Source organism: Pristis pectinata, chromosome 23 (assembly GCF_009764475.1).
Source record: "Pristis pectinata isolate sPriPec2 chromosome 23, sPriPec2.1.pri, whole genome shotgun sequence".
NCBI lineage: Eukaryota > Metazoa > Chordata > Chondrichthyes > Rhinopristiformes > Pristidae > Pristis > Pristis pectinata.
In genome coordinates, this window is record NC_067427.1 from 29,080,178 (window position 1) to 29,099,662 (window position 19,485).

The window sequence follows — 19,485 nt, forward strand, 5'->3', positions numbered from 1 at the left end:
TACTGCAGGTTTTCTGCATCCTGTGTGTGCGCTTAAATAGATATTTACTGGAGGGGGAGCTGAGGTGCAATGGAATGATGTGTGAGGTGTAGAAATGGAAATCATTCTTTACAAAACAGAGAGTCCCAAATACTAACCGGAACCATTCTCATCCTGTTTACAGAGGAGTTGAAGAAATGATTCTTGTTCCATTGTAAGTTTCTCCTTTCAATGAATAAAACAAAATTTAAGTGAAATGACTGTCAGAAGGACAATACTGGAGTATTGACAGCATCACAACGGGATCAGATATTTCTGCCACCCATGGAATGTGACTCAGTTTGAGGGCTGGTGTCCCAAAAGATGTTTGGGAAATGATTCCTGATCACAATATCTTCTCCATTATGTGTACAACATGTTTATAATAGTTTCATGCAACAAATAACCCAATTATTCTTACAATTCTCCTGCCAACAATCACTAACCTACCTTTCAACATGCTAATGATGCTGTACCCAAAATTCTACACCTTTGAGGTAGGATGTTAATATAATCTGTTTCTCCACAGGAGACCCTGGCTGATCCCACTTGCTCCCATAACCTTTGATAAATCAGGCAACTAAATTCCTTGGAAAAGAATTGATGTTCCTTTAACATTGGCTTGTTGCAAAAAAAATTGTTTCAGACTCCCCACACTACACTTCCGTAATTAACCAATCATTGTTCCTCATTATCATGAAATGTTTACTGTTTCGCTTGACCTGATGAATGCTTCCAGCATTTTCTGTTTTTATACTTTACATCTCAGCCGAAAGAACAAGGGTCCCAGGTGCAAGTCATTGAAAGTGGGATAACATGTTGAGAGAGGAGTTAGTGAAGCATGGGAGATATTGGAATTCAACGACTACAAAGGTTGGGAAGTTATTTTGAACTTTCACAAAATTTAGACAATTGTCAGAGTTTGTGTCTCATCCTGGTCACCAGAAAGCAAGTGCAGCGGAAAAGAACAACGAGAGAGTTTCCGGGTATGAGATATTCCAGCTACAGGTTTAGTCTGGAACAGATCTGGTTTTTCCCCTTGGAAAACAGAAGGTTGAGAGGACGTTGGATAGAGCTGTACAAGCCGATGGTTTTTGATCCAATAAATAGAAGCTGCTCCCATCATCACGTAGCTCACAGATTAGGGGATAGAGATTTAAAGTGAGATGCAAAAGATACAGGGCTTTGTGAGGAAGAGCTGTCTTACTCAGAGGTCAGTGATGATCTGTAACTCCCTGCCTGGATGTGAGTGGAAACAGTTGATCAGAGCTTCCAAAAAAGGAATAGGTAGATCTTGGAGGGAAATAACTTACAGGGCTATGAGGAAAATGTGAGGAAATGTGACAGACAAGATTTCTCTGCAAGGAGACTTTATGAATTCCAAAGGTGGAATAATCTCCCTCTTGCCACAACAACTGACTCTTAGCGCAGGTAGTAGAGCAGTGAAACCGATAGTGCCTTTTCCATTTTTATATGGTTCCCACAATGGAATGTCCAAGACTGAATTCTGCACAGAAATGAGAAGGCAGTGTTTGTAGTCTAGAGTAACAGAAGGTGTTTTCAGAAATGCAAGTGATGGATCATGAATTGATGAAACACAAGTTTGAAATAAAAATTCTAAAATACGAATGGCAGAAAGATGTAATTCTCTCTCCTTTCTTTTTAAATCAGGGGTCCATCATCACCACCACTACCGGCATCACCGGAAGATGAAGCCGTGAACCAGCACTGAGTGAGTACAAGTCATTTTCTCTCTTCTCCCGGAGCTTCAGCTCAGCTGCCCAATGATAGTCTTGTGGAAATGTCCTTTTGCTGGGAACTGGAACTTTCAGGCCTGTTAAAAGGATTAGGGATTACCATGCCCCTCCATATGCACTAATAGATCAGCGTAAGCAGTGCATGATGTTAGAACTCTTACCTGAGTCAGTGGGTTGTAGGTTGTTCTACACCAGAGGTTTGAAGTTTCTCGGCTGAAACTTGTCTGTGGTACAGAAGAGAGCCACAATTTCACAGGTGCCATCTTTTACGTGTGGTGTTAAATCAAGGTTCTGTCGGCCATCTGAAGTGAATGTAAAAGGTCCTGTATGATTTGATAAGGAGAGTTCCCCTTGGAGTTCAGGCCAACATCAGGCAGCACAGTGGCACAGAGGTTGGTGCCGCTCCCTCACTGCTCCCGGAATCAATCCTGACCTTGGCTGCAGTCCTTTTGGAGTTTGCATGTTCTCCCTGTCACTGTGTGGGGTTCCTCTGGGTGCTCTGGTTTCTCAACTCTGTCCTGAAAGGGTAATGACTCATGTTGGGACAACTTAGTTTTCGATTCTGGAGAAACAGCTTCCCATCATCTTTGCTGTCAATTCCTCTCAATACCTTGCTTGTCCCATTACCTGCAGCAAGTGTACCAAAGGACTAATATTTACCTTCTGTCTCATGCAGGTTGATCGATCTGATTCACCCGGGAGAGAAGGACCGTTTAATGAATGCTGAAACTCTGAACGACAACGCCGGCTGTTCTTCTACGTGTGCTGACATTGAGGAATCGCCAGTCGTGCTTTAACAAGTGAAATCTGTGCTGCTGAATTACAAATTTCTGCCAGGTCAGTGCGACTCTGAGACACTGAATGACATCAACATCATTCAAGTGCAAGTGTGAAAATTAGACCAAACACAATGATTAAAATTTGATATTTTAAATTACAGTTCAGGTTATCCAAAAAACGCCTGAAAACATCAAACATTTTAATGCCACATGTCTGTCCCGGGCACAGGGCAGAACCCTGGAGAACACTGCTGGTTGGATCCAATAACAATTGGCTCCACTCAGCCTTTCTTTTAAACAGGAACAAAGACTGAATTAGTGATGGATAAAATTCTGATTCTGAAACATTCCAAAATTCTGCAAAGTTTAATCCATATCAGTGATGGAATCAGTGTCTCTGCTTCTTCCTTCCCTTGCTTATCTGTATGCTCGATATAACCTAAGCAAAGCAATTTAAAAAATAAGTGCATCAAACAGTTGTTTCTCATTTTTTCTGAGATTACTTGTTACTTTTGGCCCCCAGTAGTTCACATTGCTGCAGCACGGCCCGTCAGTATTTGGTGCTCTTTCCACAGCTGCACCATCGTAACTTGTATCTGGGCAGCACTCTTACTAATGAGCACACCTCCTGTTCCTCTAATGTTTGCAGGGAGTCTGGGACCAGGGCTCATGTCTGAAGATAAGGGGTGAATCATTTAAGCATGAAATGAGGAGGGATTTCTTCCCCCAGAGATTTGTGCCTCTGGATTTCCCTAACACAGAAAAATTATATATACTCAAGAAGTTGACTGGAGACACAAGAGACTGCAGATGCTGGAATCTGGAGTCTCTTTCGATTCCTCCCACTTTCTGCAAATCAAAGGTGTTGCCATTGGGATTCACATGGGCCCCATCTACGTCTGTCTTTTCGTTGGCTACGTGAAGCTCTCCATGTTCCAAACCCTCTCTGGTACTCCTCCCCAACTCTCTCTCCGCTACATCAACGACTGTATTGGTGCTGCCTCCTGCATTCATGTGGAACTCGTCAATTTTATCAGCTTTGCTACTGACCAGCATCCCACCCACAACCCCCCCTGCCCCTTCCCCAGATCCATCAGCTGCCTCCTCTGACCATCATCTCTCCCTTATCTGGCTCCACTCATCATCTTCCACCTCCCCTTCTCCTACTTGGCTCCATCTGTCCATCCTCCCCTACCTCACCTGCTTCTACCTATCACCTACCAGCCTCTGTCTCATCCCTCCCTCTCACCTCCATGTCCAGGCTCTCTCCCCTCTACACCTTCAGTCCTGATGCAGGGTCCTGACCCAAAAAGTCGACAATTTCTTTGCCTCCATAGATGCTGCCTGACATTGAGTTCCTCCGCAAATTTCATTTTTTTTGTTCAAGAAATTTACATTGTTGACAAGGCTTGAAGGATCAAGTGGTATGTGAAGAAAGCTGGAAAAGGGTTCTGAGTTTGGATAATCAGACATGATCATTTGACTAGCCTGCTCCTATTTTCTATCTTATGATATAAAACTACCTCAGCAAGGAGCAGTAGCAAACAACACTGGGTAATGACTTGTTGTATTGATCACTGAAGGAAACGTCTTATGACAGCACTTCAACATAGATTCTTTCGTGAAATATATTGTCTGTACATGCTCATAGAAACTGTGTACGGACACTGAGGAAAAGACAAAGGTGGTCAAATGTTTGCTAAAGCTGGATTTTAATAATAGAGTGAGTATCTGAATTTGGGGAGGCAGGGTGTGTGGGTGGAGAGGGATGCAACTCCAGAAGGCAAGGCTCAGGCAAATTGAAGGGTTGAAGGCCTGGAGGAGGTTACCGGGAGAAGGAGGGGTTTCAAAACAAGAATGCAAACATTTACTTGTTGGCAGTGGTGCACAAAGAACCAGTGTCCAAAGGGATGATGGATTGGCAGCACCTGATGCATAAAAGCAGCACAGCTTTGGATGAGCCACATTTAGAGGCTGAAAGGTTGGAAGGTGGCAAGGAAAGCATTGTGCAATTGGGTCAAGAAGTAACAAAGGCACGAATGAGGATTTCTGTGGCAGATATGTTAATGCTGTGACAGAGATGTCCAACGTTACAAAAGTGTCAGTACATGGTCTTTGTAATGGATGGGACAGAGTGTTGCAAGCTCAGGGTGAAGATCCATCTAATCCACCCACCTTTAAGGGGGATGAAGGTTCTTCACTCTGTCAGTATTTAATTCCACCATCAGTCCCTTCTGTGGCTCAGGCAGCTGAATGGCCCTCCTGCTCTTCACACCACTTCTTCAAATCCTCAGGACTGTCACTGACTCTCACAGAACCTCTCCTCCAGAGTGCATATTCCCATTATTGTTGGCCTGCTTGAACCTCCATATGCTGTAGAGGGGGAGAAAGTTGGCTAGTGCTTGTTGGTCCACTTTATCTCATGTAGATTTGAATGGCATTTTTCCCCTTAATAGAGAAAGAAATTGAGCTTTTAGGACAAGGCAGGAAGCTGACAATCTGTAATGAAGACCATAGTTAAGTCTCCATTTGGGCAAATATTAAATATTTTATTATTCATTCCTGAGGGTGTCAATTGCAAACACAGCATTAATTGTGTCTCCCCGGATGCCCTGTTGAGTACTTTGCCAGGATGTTCCAATGTTGTACCAGGAATGACATCCTATACAGGCAGGACCAGCTAAGAAGCTGCAGAGAGTTGTGGACACAGCCCAGCGCATTACGGACACCAGCCTCCCCTCCTTGGACTCTGTCTTTACCTCTCGTTGTCTTGGTGAAGCAGCCAGCATAATCAAAGACCCCACCCACCCGGGACATTTGCTCTTCTCTTCTCTCCTCTTCCATCAGGTAGAAGATGCAGGAGCCTGAGGGCACGTACCACCAGACTTAAGGACAGCTTCTACCCCACTGTGATAAGACTATTGAACGGTTCCCTTATACAATGAGATGGACTATGACCTCACGATCTACCTTGTTGTGATCTTGCACCTTATTGCACTGCACTTTCTCTGTCGCTGTGACACTTTACTCTGTACTGTTATTGTTTTTACCTGTACTACATCAATGCACTCTGTACTAACTCAATGTAACTGCACTGTGTAATGAATTGACCTGTACGATCAGTATGCAAGACAAGCTTTTCACTGTACCTTGGTACAAGTGACAATAATAAATCAATACCAATAAGAACAGCAAACTCTTCTTTAAAAGACGGCTGAACCCATTTTGCTTTCTGAGATTTCCTCTTTATCTTTAATGAATCTTGTTATTTACTTCTGAATTGATGTTTGTAAATTGCTGTGGTGAATTCCAGTCTGGATTATTAGACCAGGAGAAAATAAAGCACATCCCCAGTACTATTTGAAGGGCAGGGAATTTTCTGTGCCTTAGGCACCTTTCTTCCCAAGCACAACCACATGCAGGTTAGCTGGTCAATTCCCCAACAATTTGACATTTGTGTTACACATTAAGAGCCTTATGAAGTCCACAGTAACTCAGTGCATTTTGTTAAGGTGGAACACAGGCATTTTTCAGAAGGCATTTTATTCACACATTTATTGTCCTACCACTCTTCCATTCCATCCTCTTCAGCATGGGTTTGCACACTACAAGTTACTAATTGTTTCCAGGCAAAATCTGTTATCTCACATTCTCTCTGCGTCATCCCACAGAGTTAGATTGTACAGACACTGATCTGAAGTGCAATGTGAATAATAACATACTTTCACATAGAACATGAGCAACTGATTAAAGAAAGAACCATTTTCAGAAGTGCAGAATCTACCACAGCAGAACGTTAACCGCTGGACTCTTGTTGATAAATGTCATCAACTGATAACACATTGCTGGAAATTTGCATACTTCCTCCGCTATTTGCTTAGACAGAGAACATCTACTGGGGCTGCAGACACGTCCGTCTGCACATTACTCCAGTTTGCACAAGCTCACACTGCTAATTCCCTCAGTTAGGAAATCCTACCTGAATCTTTCAATAACTGTCACAATTCTGAACATCAAGGATTGATCAGCTGATGGTCACAGTAAAGGTACCAAGTTTGGACATGCACACAGTTAGGCATTCATTTGATAAGAACACACAACTGCTGCAGGGAGTGGAGGATGTGGGCCTTGGGCACCAGCCCCTTTGCACCAGAGGGTTCCTCTTGTCCTCTGCAGATTAGGTAGCTCTCCATTCCGATGGCCCTGGCTGCCAGATAATCCATCCACACATCATCTCCAATGTGCACGGCCTGGTTGGGCTCCACTTGGGCAAGGCTCAGAGCTGCATTGAAGATTCGTTGATCTGGCTTGGCGGCTCCAACATCTTCTGACGTCAACACAAACTTGAAATACTGCCGCAGGTTACAATTGGCTAAAATCTGCTCCAGGCGGCAATCAAAGTTGGAAATCACTGCCATGCTGATGCCCAGATTCCTACAATGAATCAGGGTGTCCTTCACATCACCAAACACCTGCCAGTTGCCAGCACTGCAGAACTGTCGATAAAGGTTCATTGCCAGAGGGGACAGTACACGCTCATCGCTCACTCCACAGAGACAGAAGGTCTTTTTGACCACATCTATCCACCACTGGTGGGAGCTCAGACCCCGGCCTCGGCCATAGTTGGGGAGGAACTTCTCTTGCATTTGCAAGGCGGCTTGGAATGCTCTGTCAAGAGCTTTGGCCTCCAGCTGGATTCCGTGGAGCTTGGCTTCCGAGGAGTACAGCTCACCAACTGAATGGCATACTCGGAGCAGAGTGCCTTTCACATCCCAGGTCAGGAACTGGGGCCTCATCCTCTCATCAACCAGTAATGACTGTGATTATGCTGTGAAAAATTTTTAAAAAAATGCACTTACACAATGCCTTTCAAAAGTACAGGACATCCTTAAGAGCTTTACAGCCAGAAGAGTACTGTTTGAATGTGGTTGCTGCTTAAGCACAAACTATAGTAGCTAATTCCCGCCCAGAAAATTCCGTAAATAACAAGATGATAATAAGAAGACAAGGACCTGAACATTGTGCAGTCATGAGATGGGGACAGATATTTTGTGTACTTTTCAACACCACTGACGTTACTGGGTGTCTGAAGCAGCTTTGCAACCTCTACATACAATGCGTGAACTGGACACGTAATGGCTTGGCTCTTTAGTGAAACAAATTACAGAGTTATCATTGGCACACCTATCATCTGAAATTGGAATTAATACAATTAATTTTATGTAAAATCATTTACAAAGAGGGACAGAAAGATAGTATTGAAAAAGAGAGACAGAATATTAAATTTACCTTCTTTCAAATCTGAAATAAAAATTTAATGTGAACTGCACACTTATAAAAGTAAAACCTTCATAGCCACAAATACTGTTTTGCACCAGCCCTACATGTTTCTCGCAAGTTGTGTGGGTAACCAGCAAATATTTACCACCATGTCACTTCCTTGCATGGATTTCAATACCGTATCTCAGGGTGAGGAGCAGATGGAGGGAAGATTGTAAAGGAACACAGCAACATCTAGACTTCCTCTCTGAAATTCACATCTGCAACTCAGCTGACTGTAACATTGGTGCTAGATTTGAGGTCTTAGAACGTACTTTTCTCAGGTCTAAAGCTGTGCTGGTTTATTGGAAATGGATGTTTAGTGGAAGGCCCATCCTCTCATACAGTTCAGGGAAGGAATCAATGATAGTTTGGTGTTCGGTCACCAAGTGTCCACATTTGCAACAATTGCCTGCACGTTGTAACTCATTGACTGAAATTGGTATGATCTTGGTCCTGTTGTGGAAGAGACAAATGTTGAATATTTCCCCTCATAGTGTAGATTATATCCACTCCAGTCAGTAAATATCATTGGGGAAAGGGTTGGTGTGATATCAGTGCCTTGCTAGATCCCAGTCTGTAGGGTTCTCCACCCTCCTGTATGCATCAGAGGCATGGACAACTTACAGCAGGCACTATGGAGAACTACCTCCTGCAAAATGTTTCTGTTCCATTGGCAGGATAGGCAACCAATGTTATCATCATCTCCCTGGCCCCAAGTCAACATCTCTAGTACTGGGTCATACCCATCACCTTGCTTTCAACATAACTATAACAACATGTATTTCTACAGTACCTTTAAAGTCATCAAAGGTCATAAAGTATTTTTTTAGGTAATGCAGACTGTTACGGACTCAGTGAATGTCCCTTTAAGATAGAGTTTGTGTGTGTGTGTGTGCTTACGTCAATAGAAGATAAAGGACGTAATGATGTTGTTGAAGAAGTCAGAAGAAGAAAAGAGAGAGAGAGAGAGAGAGAGAGAGAGACAGACAGACACCAGCCTGCTAGTGTTCTCTATCGATGGATGAGAAACAATAACTGTGTCTGCCACAGAAATCCATGTATGGAAATTGGAAGTAATCCGGTGGAGTTCACTTTGTTGCTGACCTGTAGAAGGAAACAGGTATTTGTGTGGACGACCACGATTCGGATGCTTTTCGGGGTGAGGAAGTCACTACCGAGTAAACGCTGAAGTGTCGTTTGGGTTCCATCGTGGAACATTTGGATTTCGTAATTACTCTCTATGATTCTCTACATCTACGTCTTATCTTCAGACAACGGTGGTTGTTGAAGAAGTTTTTGCTCATGTTTCACCTTATGGCTTGCGGAACTGAACTTTAAGAACCATTCCTGGACTTGGAGTTTGGGACTTTGCCACGCACACACACGAAGAGTTTAGTTTTAGGGGTTAATGTTCAAGGTTTAATATTTTTAAATTTCTAACATACTAACATTTTTACTTCTATTTTTCGTATTATCATAAGTAGTGATTAATAAAATAGTTTTTAATACCGAATCATGACTCGGTGTGTTTCTTTTGTTGCTCGTTCGTGACAAGACACAGATAAGGACGTATTAGGACAGGTTACCAAAAACCTGTTCAAGAGTGTTTCTAGCATATGCTTTAAAAAAATGAAAAGGAGATTGAGGAAGAGAGCTTGGTTGTGACACCAGAAGCCAAATGGAGCAATGAAGTTTGCAGATGATCATAAAATCTTACACGGAGGAGTGCAGGCACCACGGAAGGTTGCAGGGATATATAAAAGAATGCACATTTAATTTTATCTTACAGGTGATTTGTGTCCTCAGTTTTTGAACACGGTTATTCCAGTGGATAACCCTTTAATTCCTACAAACTCCAGAACAGTCCTGGCAGCCCAAATAGAAATAAAAAAAATATAATTGCTGTTGGTAAAGAACTGGTTTAGCTGAACAGAAAGCATTGATGTTTAGTGGACAACAAGAATTCAGTGGTGAAATATATGAAATACTATAGAAAGCCATTCAGCCTACTCAATAAGGTCTTGGCTGACCCTTTGGTGCTAGTTTCCTGCACTAAACCATTTCCCTAGATTCCTTTATTAGCTAAGAATCTATTGATCTATGGCTTGAATATGGTCAGCGACCCCTTGGTTCCAGACAGCCCAGCCAGAGGAAATGTGAACCCTTAAATCTAACTTATCAAGCCCTATGAATAATATGGTAATTTCAATAACATCACCCAAATGAATACAGACCTTAATCGCTCCTTTCACAACAAATCCACCATACCGGGAAACAGTATAGTGAACCTTTGTTGCACTCATTCGATTACAAACATATCCTTCTTAGATACAGTGACAAGACCTTACACAATATTCCAGATGCAGACTCACCAGGGACCTATATCATCGAGCAAGGTGTTACTCATATCTTCCAATACAATTGTTTACATTTGGCTTTCTAGTTATTTACTGAACCTGCAAGTTAGCATTCAAAATTCATGTGCAAGTACATGCAGATCCCTCTGAACATAACACCTTACAATCTCGCCTTTTGTAAATATGCAATATTCCTTTTTTACTAAAATGGATTACCTTGCAATTACTCCATCTAGCACATTCTTGCCCATTCACTTGTCCAGTTTAATTCCTCCAAAGCCTATCTGCATCCTCCTCATGACCAATACAGCCTCCAAGTTTTGTATTATAAGCAAGCTTAGATATATTGCACTTGATTTCCTCAGTCAAATTATTGATAAAGGCTGTGAACAGACTGATCCCTGCAGCCCCCACCAGACACAGCCTCCCAACCCAAAAACACTGCCTGATCTGCTGATGTTTCCAGCAATTTGTTTTATTCTAGCATCCGCCGTTTTTTTTAATATTTTCATTGATTGGTCAATAGCATAAATTGAGGTTTTCCAAGCCACTGGTATCCCCCGGAACCCAGTGAGCTTAGAAAACTTTAAAACCTATGTTGGAAGCCAGTGATCGCATTACATTTTCCTCGTGATCGGGATTGTTAGAAGTTTTTCCGCGCTATTTGAAAATTGCCCACTTGTTACCTTTGGGATATTTACACCACCCTCCATCACGAGGTAAAAGATCATATTACCCGAGGAAACGAGGCCGAATAGCTGATTCTATCCATTACGTTGTTTCCCCGCCCCAACCCGTCCCACCTCCTCATCCCACTTACATTTGACCAGTTCGTTGTTGTATGTCTGCAGCGCAGCCCCCTGCTGGGTCATGGCAGCGGCTCCGGGCCGCTGTCTCCCCGTTCCCGCCGCCCCGGTGCCCGCGCCGCTCCCGCCAGCCGTCTCCCGGCAACAACCAACCGCCGCCCCGCCCGCCGTCATCAGCCTGCGACCTGAAGTCGCATTGATTTGACGTACAGCTCTTCGCCGCTGCTTTTCATCATGATATCGTCTCTCAGAAAGTCCCCCCCTCCCGGTTACTTGCCCCCAGGCTGATTCGGAACCGCTTTGCGACGGGCTTTGCTGACAGACGAGTAATCAGGACAGTTTGAAAAAGCCAAAGTGTTTAAATTTTCACACATGCGCATTGCGCCTCCTTCGAGCCTGCGGGTTGCGTGGTTGGTGCGCATGCGCGGCTGGAGGCGGCGAGCAATGGCGGCGGGAGGTCGCGGAGCGCGGGAACTGGGTTTGTCAGCCGCCTGGACCCGGCTGAGCGTCGGTCTGGGACCCGGCTCCCTCGGAATGGTATGATGCCCAGCAACTGAGGAGCTCGCCTACTGGGGCAGGGTGGGGCAGGGTAGGGTAAGTAGGAGAGAGAGACACACACATAGTCCGTCCCAGGGATGGAGGGACGGGTGGAGGGACAAGAGGAGGAGGTGGATGGAGCTGAAGCGAAGGAGGGAAGAAAGGAAGCAGTGGAATGAAAGAGGGAGGGCGTATGGTGCTGGATGAGGAGTGGCATGGAGAGGAGGCTGGGATGGAGTGTTTCCCATCGGGTGAAATGTTATTATTTTTATCTCTTTCGTTATTATGTATATGATAGTATATTTTATCAATTAAGAGACGACCTTTTATGATAATTCCGTTCATATTAATCCACTCTTGATTGTGTTGACTGCAAGAAGCTGAATGCACAGCAAAATTGTGGTAACCCACTATCCCATTGGAAATCCTGATGGTTTGGCGCTTGGCTCACTGGGCTGTGGTTTCTCTGCACCATCAAAGTCAGCGGAGTCCTGTTTTCCATGCTCACTTTAACTCACCAGGTCACGAGGCATGGGATCCATGGAGACTTCGTTGCATGGATTCGGAATTGACTTGCCCACATAAGGTAGAGGGTGGTAGTAGAGGGAGAGTATTGTGACTGGAGGTTGTTGACTAGTGGTGTTCTACAGGGATCTGTTCTGGGACCCCTGCTCTTTGTGCTTTTTATAAATGACTTGGATGAGGAAGTGGAGGGATGGCTTAGTAAGTTTGCAGATGACACGAAGATTGGAGGTGTTGTGGATAGTGTAGAAATTTGTTGTAGGTTACAATGGGATATAGACAGGATGCAGAGTTGGGTGGAGAAATGGTCGATAGAGTTCAATCTGGAAGAGTGTGAAGTGATACATTTTGGAAGAATGAACTTGAAGGTGGAGTACAAGGTTAACAGGATTCTTAGCAGTGGAGGAACAGAGGGATCTTGGTGTCCAAGTCCATAGATCCCTCAAAGTTGCCTTGCAAGTTGATAGGGTAGTTAAGAAGGCATATGGTGTGCTGGCCTTTTAGTCGCAGGATTGAGTTCAAGAGCTGCAAGGTAATGTTGCAGCTCTGTAAAACTCTGGTTAGACTACACTTGGAGTATTGTGTTCAGTTCTGGTCACCTCATAATAGAAAGGATGTGGAAGCTGTAGAGAGGGTGCAGAGGAGATTTACCAGGATGTTGCCTGTATTAGAGAACATGTCTTATGAGGAAAGGTTGAGTGAGCTGGGCTTTTCTCTTTGGAGCAATGCAGGATGAGAGTCGACTTGGCAGAGGTTTATAAGATTATGAGGGGCATAGATAGTGGACAGCCAGCACCTTTCCCTAGGGTGGCAATGCCCAATACCAGAGGACATTAGTTTGAGGTCAGAGGAGGAAAGTTTAGGGGCAGATATCAGAGGTAGGTCTTTTACACAGAGAGCAGTGAGTGCCTGGAACGCAGTGCCGGGGGTAGTGGTAGAGGCTGATACAATAGGGAAATTTAAAAGACTCTTAGATAGGCACATGGATGAAAGAAAAATGGAGGGATATGGGGTGTGTAGGAGGGAAGGGTTGGATTAACGAAGGAGCAGGTGTTTATATAGATTGGCACAGCATCGTGGGCCCAAGGGCCTGTACTATTCTATGTTCACTGGAAAAATTATTATACTACTCTAATATTTTTCTTGAGAAAGTGAATTAAAAGTGTGTTGGAGCATTGATACGAATGGCATCCAGAAGTACTGAAAATCTGTCAGTCCGGCACTACCCAAGTTCCAAGCATGCTGGATTAATGGAGTTTCACTGTATTTTCTCCCTTATGCCACTTATTTGATTAAGCTGTGTTTCAATTGCCTGCCTTTAAGATTCAATTAATAGTCATTGCATTGCAAAATTATTTGGTTCACTTTGCCTGATGTGGTTCTAATTGTTTTTTGAGGAAGTGCAATGAAACTGAGTTCATGGTGTTTAAACTTGTTTTTCAGGAAGCTTCTGGATTGGAAAGTCATGAATTTCTGGAGGATGAACTACGAGCTGCATTGGAAATTTTGCGAGGCTACGGTTTGCACACGGTGCTCGTGGAATGGTTCATGGAGGTGCTGCAGGTAGAGCTTCAGGGGAAGGTTGCAGCAGAGTTCTGGGACTTCCTTACACAAAGGGAGAACATGGTGACAGAACAACAGCGCTCGAAGCTCCTGCACGATGCTTTTTGTATGTTAAATCAAAGGCTAGCACCATATCTACGTAGCCTGAAGTATTTGGAGATTTGGCATGAAGAAGGACTGATTAACACTGTAGGACCTGGAACACTAAGGGACAAAGTCTGCAACATGGTTAAAGCTGTGTTATTCTTCTCGAGTGTTCAACCCTTCCAGGAGATTATACATGAGTTTTATACTCGTGCTTTCAGTATCTATGTACACCGTGACAAGAGTCTGCGGAATAGAGATAGTTTGAGTGAAGAAGATGATGAAGGAACTGTGGATGAAATGGAACTGATGACATGTGCAGGCTGCTGTTCAGAGAAAGAGAACTGCTGGTGTGGCACTGCAATGGAACAGTTCACACAAGTCAATCATATATTGTAGGTACCGTAGTTTTTAATCCACCACTTAAACAGTTTGCCAGTTGCTCCCTTTGGTAAACAAAAACCTGCACAATGGATGGATATAAATCATTGTTATTCTAATGTAGATATTGTATATGATGGGAATAATGTGAGCAAGATAAATAATGTGAAAATGTAATAGTTCCAACGGAGTTTTCAGAGGATTACAAAACATTGTGCTTCTGTGCCATTTGAGATGTTTTACATAGGAGAAAAGTTCAATGCTCGGTCTGATTGCTTGAATAATTCCTAGATTTTTAAGCGTGGTATTTCTCCTCAATGCTTGCAGTTTTCCACTATTGGTGGATTTCCTGTTGCCAGGTCTTGACTAGTAGACAGGATGTGGGTGAGAACTGTGAAGGATAGCGTGTGATGAATTGTGTATGTTTTGCCGGTAGCAAAGCAACATGTTATGTTTCCAAGGAGTATCTTAAAATTGTAATTTGAAAAGTTGGGTGAGTGTATAATTAGTCAATTGAACAGATGTATTCTTTGGTACTTTCAGAAATACTGGATTATAGGTGCTAAGGCATTTGCTGGCAAAAGTAACTAAGGTTATGGTGTTAATCTAGCATTTTATAGCAGTCAAACACTTTGGGGGAAAAATAATAGAAACTATTATTTGCTGATGCACCCTATAGGTTGGAAAATAGTCTATAAATCTTTGCCCACTTGGGGTCTTAATATTTCATCTGGAAGGTCACAAATCCAACGGTATGAAAATCCCACTGAATTATACTGGAAATGTCATCTGATTTTGTGTTCAGATCTCTGGGGTGGGATTTGAAACCATGACATTCTAGTGAAAGGAGAGAGTACCACTTCTGTCATTTCAACCCTTCATTAAATTAATACATAGAATATCACAGCACAGTACAGGCCCTTCGGCCCACAATGTCGTGCCGACATTTTATCCTGCTACAAGATCTATCTAACCCTTCCCTCCCACATAGCCCTCCGTTCTCTATCATTCATGTGTCTATCTAAGAGTCTCTAAAATGTCTCTGATGTATCTGCCCCCACAAACTCTGCTGACAGTGCGTTCTATGCACCCACTACTGTGTTTAAAAAAAACTTACCCCTGACATCCCCCTTATATCTTCCTCCAGTCACCTAAAAATTATGCTCCCTTGTGTTAGCCATTGTCACCTTGGGAAATAGTCTCTGACTGTCCACTCAATCTATGCCTCTTATCATCTTGTACACCTCTATCAAGTCATCTCTCGTCGTCCTTCTCTCCAAAGAGAGAAGCCCTAGCTCGCTCAACCTATCCTCATAAAACATGCTCTCCAATCCAGGCAACATCCTGGTAAATCTCCTCTGCACCCTCTCTAAAGCTTCCACATCCTTCCTATAATGAGGCGACCAGAACTGAACACAATACTCCAAGTGTTGTCTAACCAGAGTTTTATAGAGCTGCAACGTTACCTTGAATTCAATACCCCGACTAATGAAGGCCAACACACCATACGCCTTCTTAACAACCCTATCGACCTGTGCGGCAACCTTGAGGGATCTATGGACGTGGACCCCAAGATCCCTCTGTTCCTCCACACTGCTAAGAGTCCTGCCATTAACCTTGTATTCTGCCTTCAAATTCATTCTCCTGAAGTGTATCACTTCACAATTTTCTGGGTTGAACTCCATCTGCCACTTCTCAGCCCAGCTCTGCATTCTATCAATATCCTGTTGTAATCTACAGCATCCTCTACACTATCCACAACACCACCAACCTTTGTATCATCAGCAAACTTACTAACCCATCCTCCCTCATCCAAGTCATTTATAAAAATCACAAAGAGCAGTGGTCCCAGAAGACATCCCTGCGGAACAACACTGGTCACCAATCATTTTGCTTTTTAATTGTTTTTTTAAACTATTATTGATGAGATTGGTGAGATCCAGTGACTAATAATTTTAAACAGTAAACAGTCTTTGTGAACCTTAAAAAACACTTAAGAGATAAAGCATGGAAACATGCCCTTCTGCCCACCATCTCCATGCCAATTATTGAATATCCATCTATACTAATCCCTATTCCAGTACTTGACTGTTGCCTTCTATGTCTTGACAATTCTAGCGGCCTTTGCAAATACTTAAATGTTGCGAGTCTATCTTTGATTAATTCCTGCTTTTCCAGGTGTAGATTAATCCTGTCCCTCAGGATTGTCTCCAATTGCTTCCCTACCATTGTTGGATTTGCAGGCCTGTAATATCCCTGCTGCCCTTCTTGAATAAACATTTGCTGTTATCCAGTCATCTGACACCTCACCTGGTGGCCAGTGAAGATTTAAAAATTTCAGTCAGAGCACTGGCAATATCCTCCTTGCCTCCCATACCATTTTGGGATACATCTCATTAGGCCTTGGGGATTTAACCCACTTTTAAACTGGCTAAGATATCTAATACCTCCTTTTTAATGGTAACTTGTTCTAGAATGTTGTCATCTACCTGCCTGAATTCTCCAACTGCAGTGTCCTTATGTTTGGTGAATACAGATGAGAAGTATTCATTTAATTCTTGACAAAGGGGAGTGCTCCATTTCAAATGAACAGAAATTCTCTTGGATCTCCTTGGACTTGGGACCTAGTTGAGATTTTGGACAAAACGAGGAGCAAAATATTAAGTGTTTATGTTCGTAGATTGAAAACTTCAGGAGAATTCAAAAGATTACTCTGGTTTAAGAGGTTTTGTCACTTATAATGTTGGGGGAAACACACTAAAACATTGTGAGGATTACCAAGGTCTGTTTAAAAAAAATCTAAAGACAAGCTAATGACTACCAAGAGGAGGGGGAAAAAAAATCTACATTTTCCTTAATTGCACTTTCACACTATTATTAAAATTGGTAAGACTTGTTGCATGATAATTAACCAAAACCTGCCTTTTGTGGCAATTGTGAAATACCAAAAATATTGTTGTACTCACAAATATAAGTGCTCATGTTTATATTAATTGAAATGCTATAGAATTTCCATGAATTGTAAAATTACAAAAAATGGTAGGCTACCATCTCACCTGTCATTAATAATATTTCAGGGAATTGAGGACAAGTGAAATTTGCTATTGTGGGGTCAGCTGAAGTGAATAAAATGTATTTCTTTTTAAGAGTAGGCTACGCAAGCATGAGGAAGAAATGTTAGGATTTGATTTTTTTTTGAGTAGGCTTACATGGAATGTAAGCACAGTGAACTTATTAAGCTGAATGACTTCTTTCTGTCATGTACATTCTGTAATTTCTGAAAATTAGTTCTGATTAATCATTGATCAGTTTGTCCTATCATGTGACTGAAACAAAATGAAGCCCTGTATTAATCTGTGTTCAACCAGTATTGTTCTAATGTGGATAGATTTATTTAACCACCAAGGGTAATCCTGATTGACTATTGTGACTATCTTTTTACTACCCATCACAAAAGACAGTTGGTGGCTATTATGTTGAACATCTAATACATCCCATTATTGTCCATGTAAGTTCATAATTTTGAAGTTTGGGAAAAGATATATTTCTTCATCATCAAGTTGTGGAGATCATGGGTCACAATCTCAGAAAAGATGCAGAGGCTGATTATTCTTTAAAATTAATGTGCATTGAGTTTCACCAGTCACAATAATAGCTTGGTAACGTCATTATAAAAGGAAAATGTGGTCTACCCAGTCTGTTCCTTGCAAATAGTGCTGTCTTCTTTATCTCTAGTTTATATATTCCTCACCTTAACCAAAATGGTGCAGTTCAAGCATCACTGGGGTCTTAACCAGCAACTGTCTGTGTTGAAATTGGATTCTATTTCAAATATGGTTGATATTCAGTTATTAGAGAGAAAATATTATTAGAGGGTTCAGAAGTGTACTCAGTCACACTATTTAAAAATTAAAATAGTTTTAACGAATCAATAATAATGAAAGCATTTGAGACACAAGCCTGGCAGAGCTTCATAGGCAGATTTCCCAGTGTAACTGATAAGAAATTACAGGAAATTGATGCAGTGCAACTGAACTCCAAAAGGAGTCTTGTGTCAAAATGCAGTCAGAATGGTGGTAGTGAAGATGCATCAAAGTTTGGGATTTTGCATGAATGGCCCTCAGAAGTGTTTTGGATTATCAGTCTTATCATGCCAGTACTGCTGACGTACAGGATATGGGCATTGCTTAAAAGACCACTGTGTACAGTAAAACTCCATTTGGAACTTTGGTGCTGGACTAGCAGATTTTCCAGCTTGTTGGATGTTATTTTTATTGATACCCCAATTCACTTTTAAGGCATTTTTTTTAGATGTTATGTGGTAATGTAATAGGTTTTCCTGTGAACCTGGTAAATTTAAAGGGAGTGCAGGAACCAGAGCCTTGGTAAGTGCGAACCACGGTCCCATTGTGTCAGGGGAGTGCAGAAATCAGTACCGGTTGAGCCAGATGCAGAACCATCGGGATTTCTGAACAGTGGGACAGTGGATTATTGGAGTTTTAATGTATTGTCAATGCCTAATTCCTCAGAGGTTACTGGATGGGGAACTGCAGGATTTTGGCCCAGTGGCAAAGAAATTTGCATAGTTAAATGTGCAAATTGTTGGTGATTGCTCCCATGTACCTGCTGCTTTTGCACTTTTAGATGCTAATGGGTTTGGGAGGTATTCTGTTTCTTAGCAAGAGTGGCATTTGATGTTAGCAAATCATTGTTGTGCCATCTTCCAGGCAGCTAATAAAATGTAAGTTTAATTAGCATTTTATCATACATGTGAATGCCTCAATCTTTGTATGCCTCCTTAATGTAAACATTTAGTGAGAGCTAACGTTTGGTGGATACTTTAGTAAATTATCTTGTACTTGCAAAAGGAAGGAGGCTATTTGGCCTCTTGGGTCCATGCTGGCTTCTGGGGGAACAATCTTGTCAGTCCCATTGCCCCTCCTCGTCTTCCTCCTTTCTTTGGGTCCCTGTGACTTATTCTCTCTCACATATGTCCATCACTCCTCTTTCTTTCATTCTTTTTGTGGTTACCTACACTAAAGAGGTAATTTAGAGTAGCCAATTAAAGTGGCAGCACCCTGGGAGTATTCTGTTCAGTTCTGGTCACCATGCTATAGGAAGGATGTGATTAAGCTGGAGAGGATGCCGAAAGGATTCTCAAGAATGTTGCCTGGACTGGAGGGCTTGAGTTACAAGGAGAAATTGGATAGACTGGAACTGTTTTGCCCTGGAGTAAAGGAGGCTGAGGCTGACTTTTTAAACGTTTATAAAATAATGAGCGACATGGATACGGTAGATAGCCATAGTTTGTTTTCCCCAGGATTGGGAAGTCTATGGGTTAGAGTGGAAAGATTTAAAG

The 19,485-nt window shown here is 42.4% G+C and overlaps 2 protein-coding genes across 6 annotated transcripts in view; one reads left to right on the forward strand and one right to left on the reverse strand.

Annotated features, from left to right (window-relative positions):
* The window catches only part of hdhd3 (haloacid dehalogenase-like hydrolase domain containing 3), a 49,198-nt gene extending 37,988 nt beyond the window's left edge, over positions 1–11,210 (reverse strand). For 4 of the 5 annotated variants that reach the window (XR_007958058.1, XR_007958057.1, XR_007958056.1 and 1 more), the window contains exon 1: positions 11,054–11,192. Coding sequence is in view for 1 of the 5 variants with exons in the window: in XM_052037109.1 (XP_051893069.1) it covers positions 6,634–7,350 (717 nt within the window). In the remaining 4 variants the exon portion in view is untranslated. Of the gene's footprint in view, positions 1–3,577; positions 7,383–11,053 lie in introns of those variants that run through there. The other variant, XM_052037109.1, reaches the window with a different exon arrangement.
* A 103-nt stretch (positions 11,211–11,313) lies between these two features.
* Positions 11,314–19,485, forward strand: part of anapc2 (anaphase promoting complex subunit 2) — a 32,881-nt gene continuing 24,709 nt past the window's right edge. The window contains exons 1-2 of the mRNA XM_052037108.1: positions 11,314–11,576; positions 13,542–14,140. Coding sequence (XP_051893068.1) covers positions 11,412–11,576; positions 13,542–14,140 — 764 coding nt within the window. The 5' untranslated portion in view covers positions 11,314–11,411. The remainder of the gene's footprint in view (positions 11,577–13,541; positions 14,141–19,485) is intronic.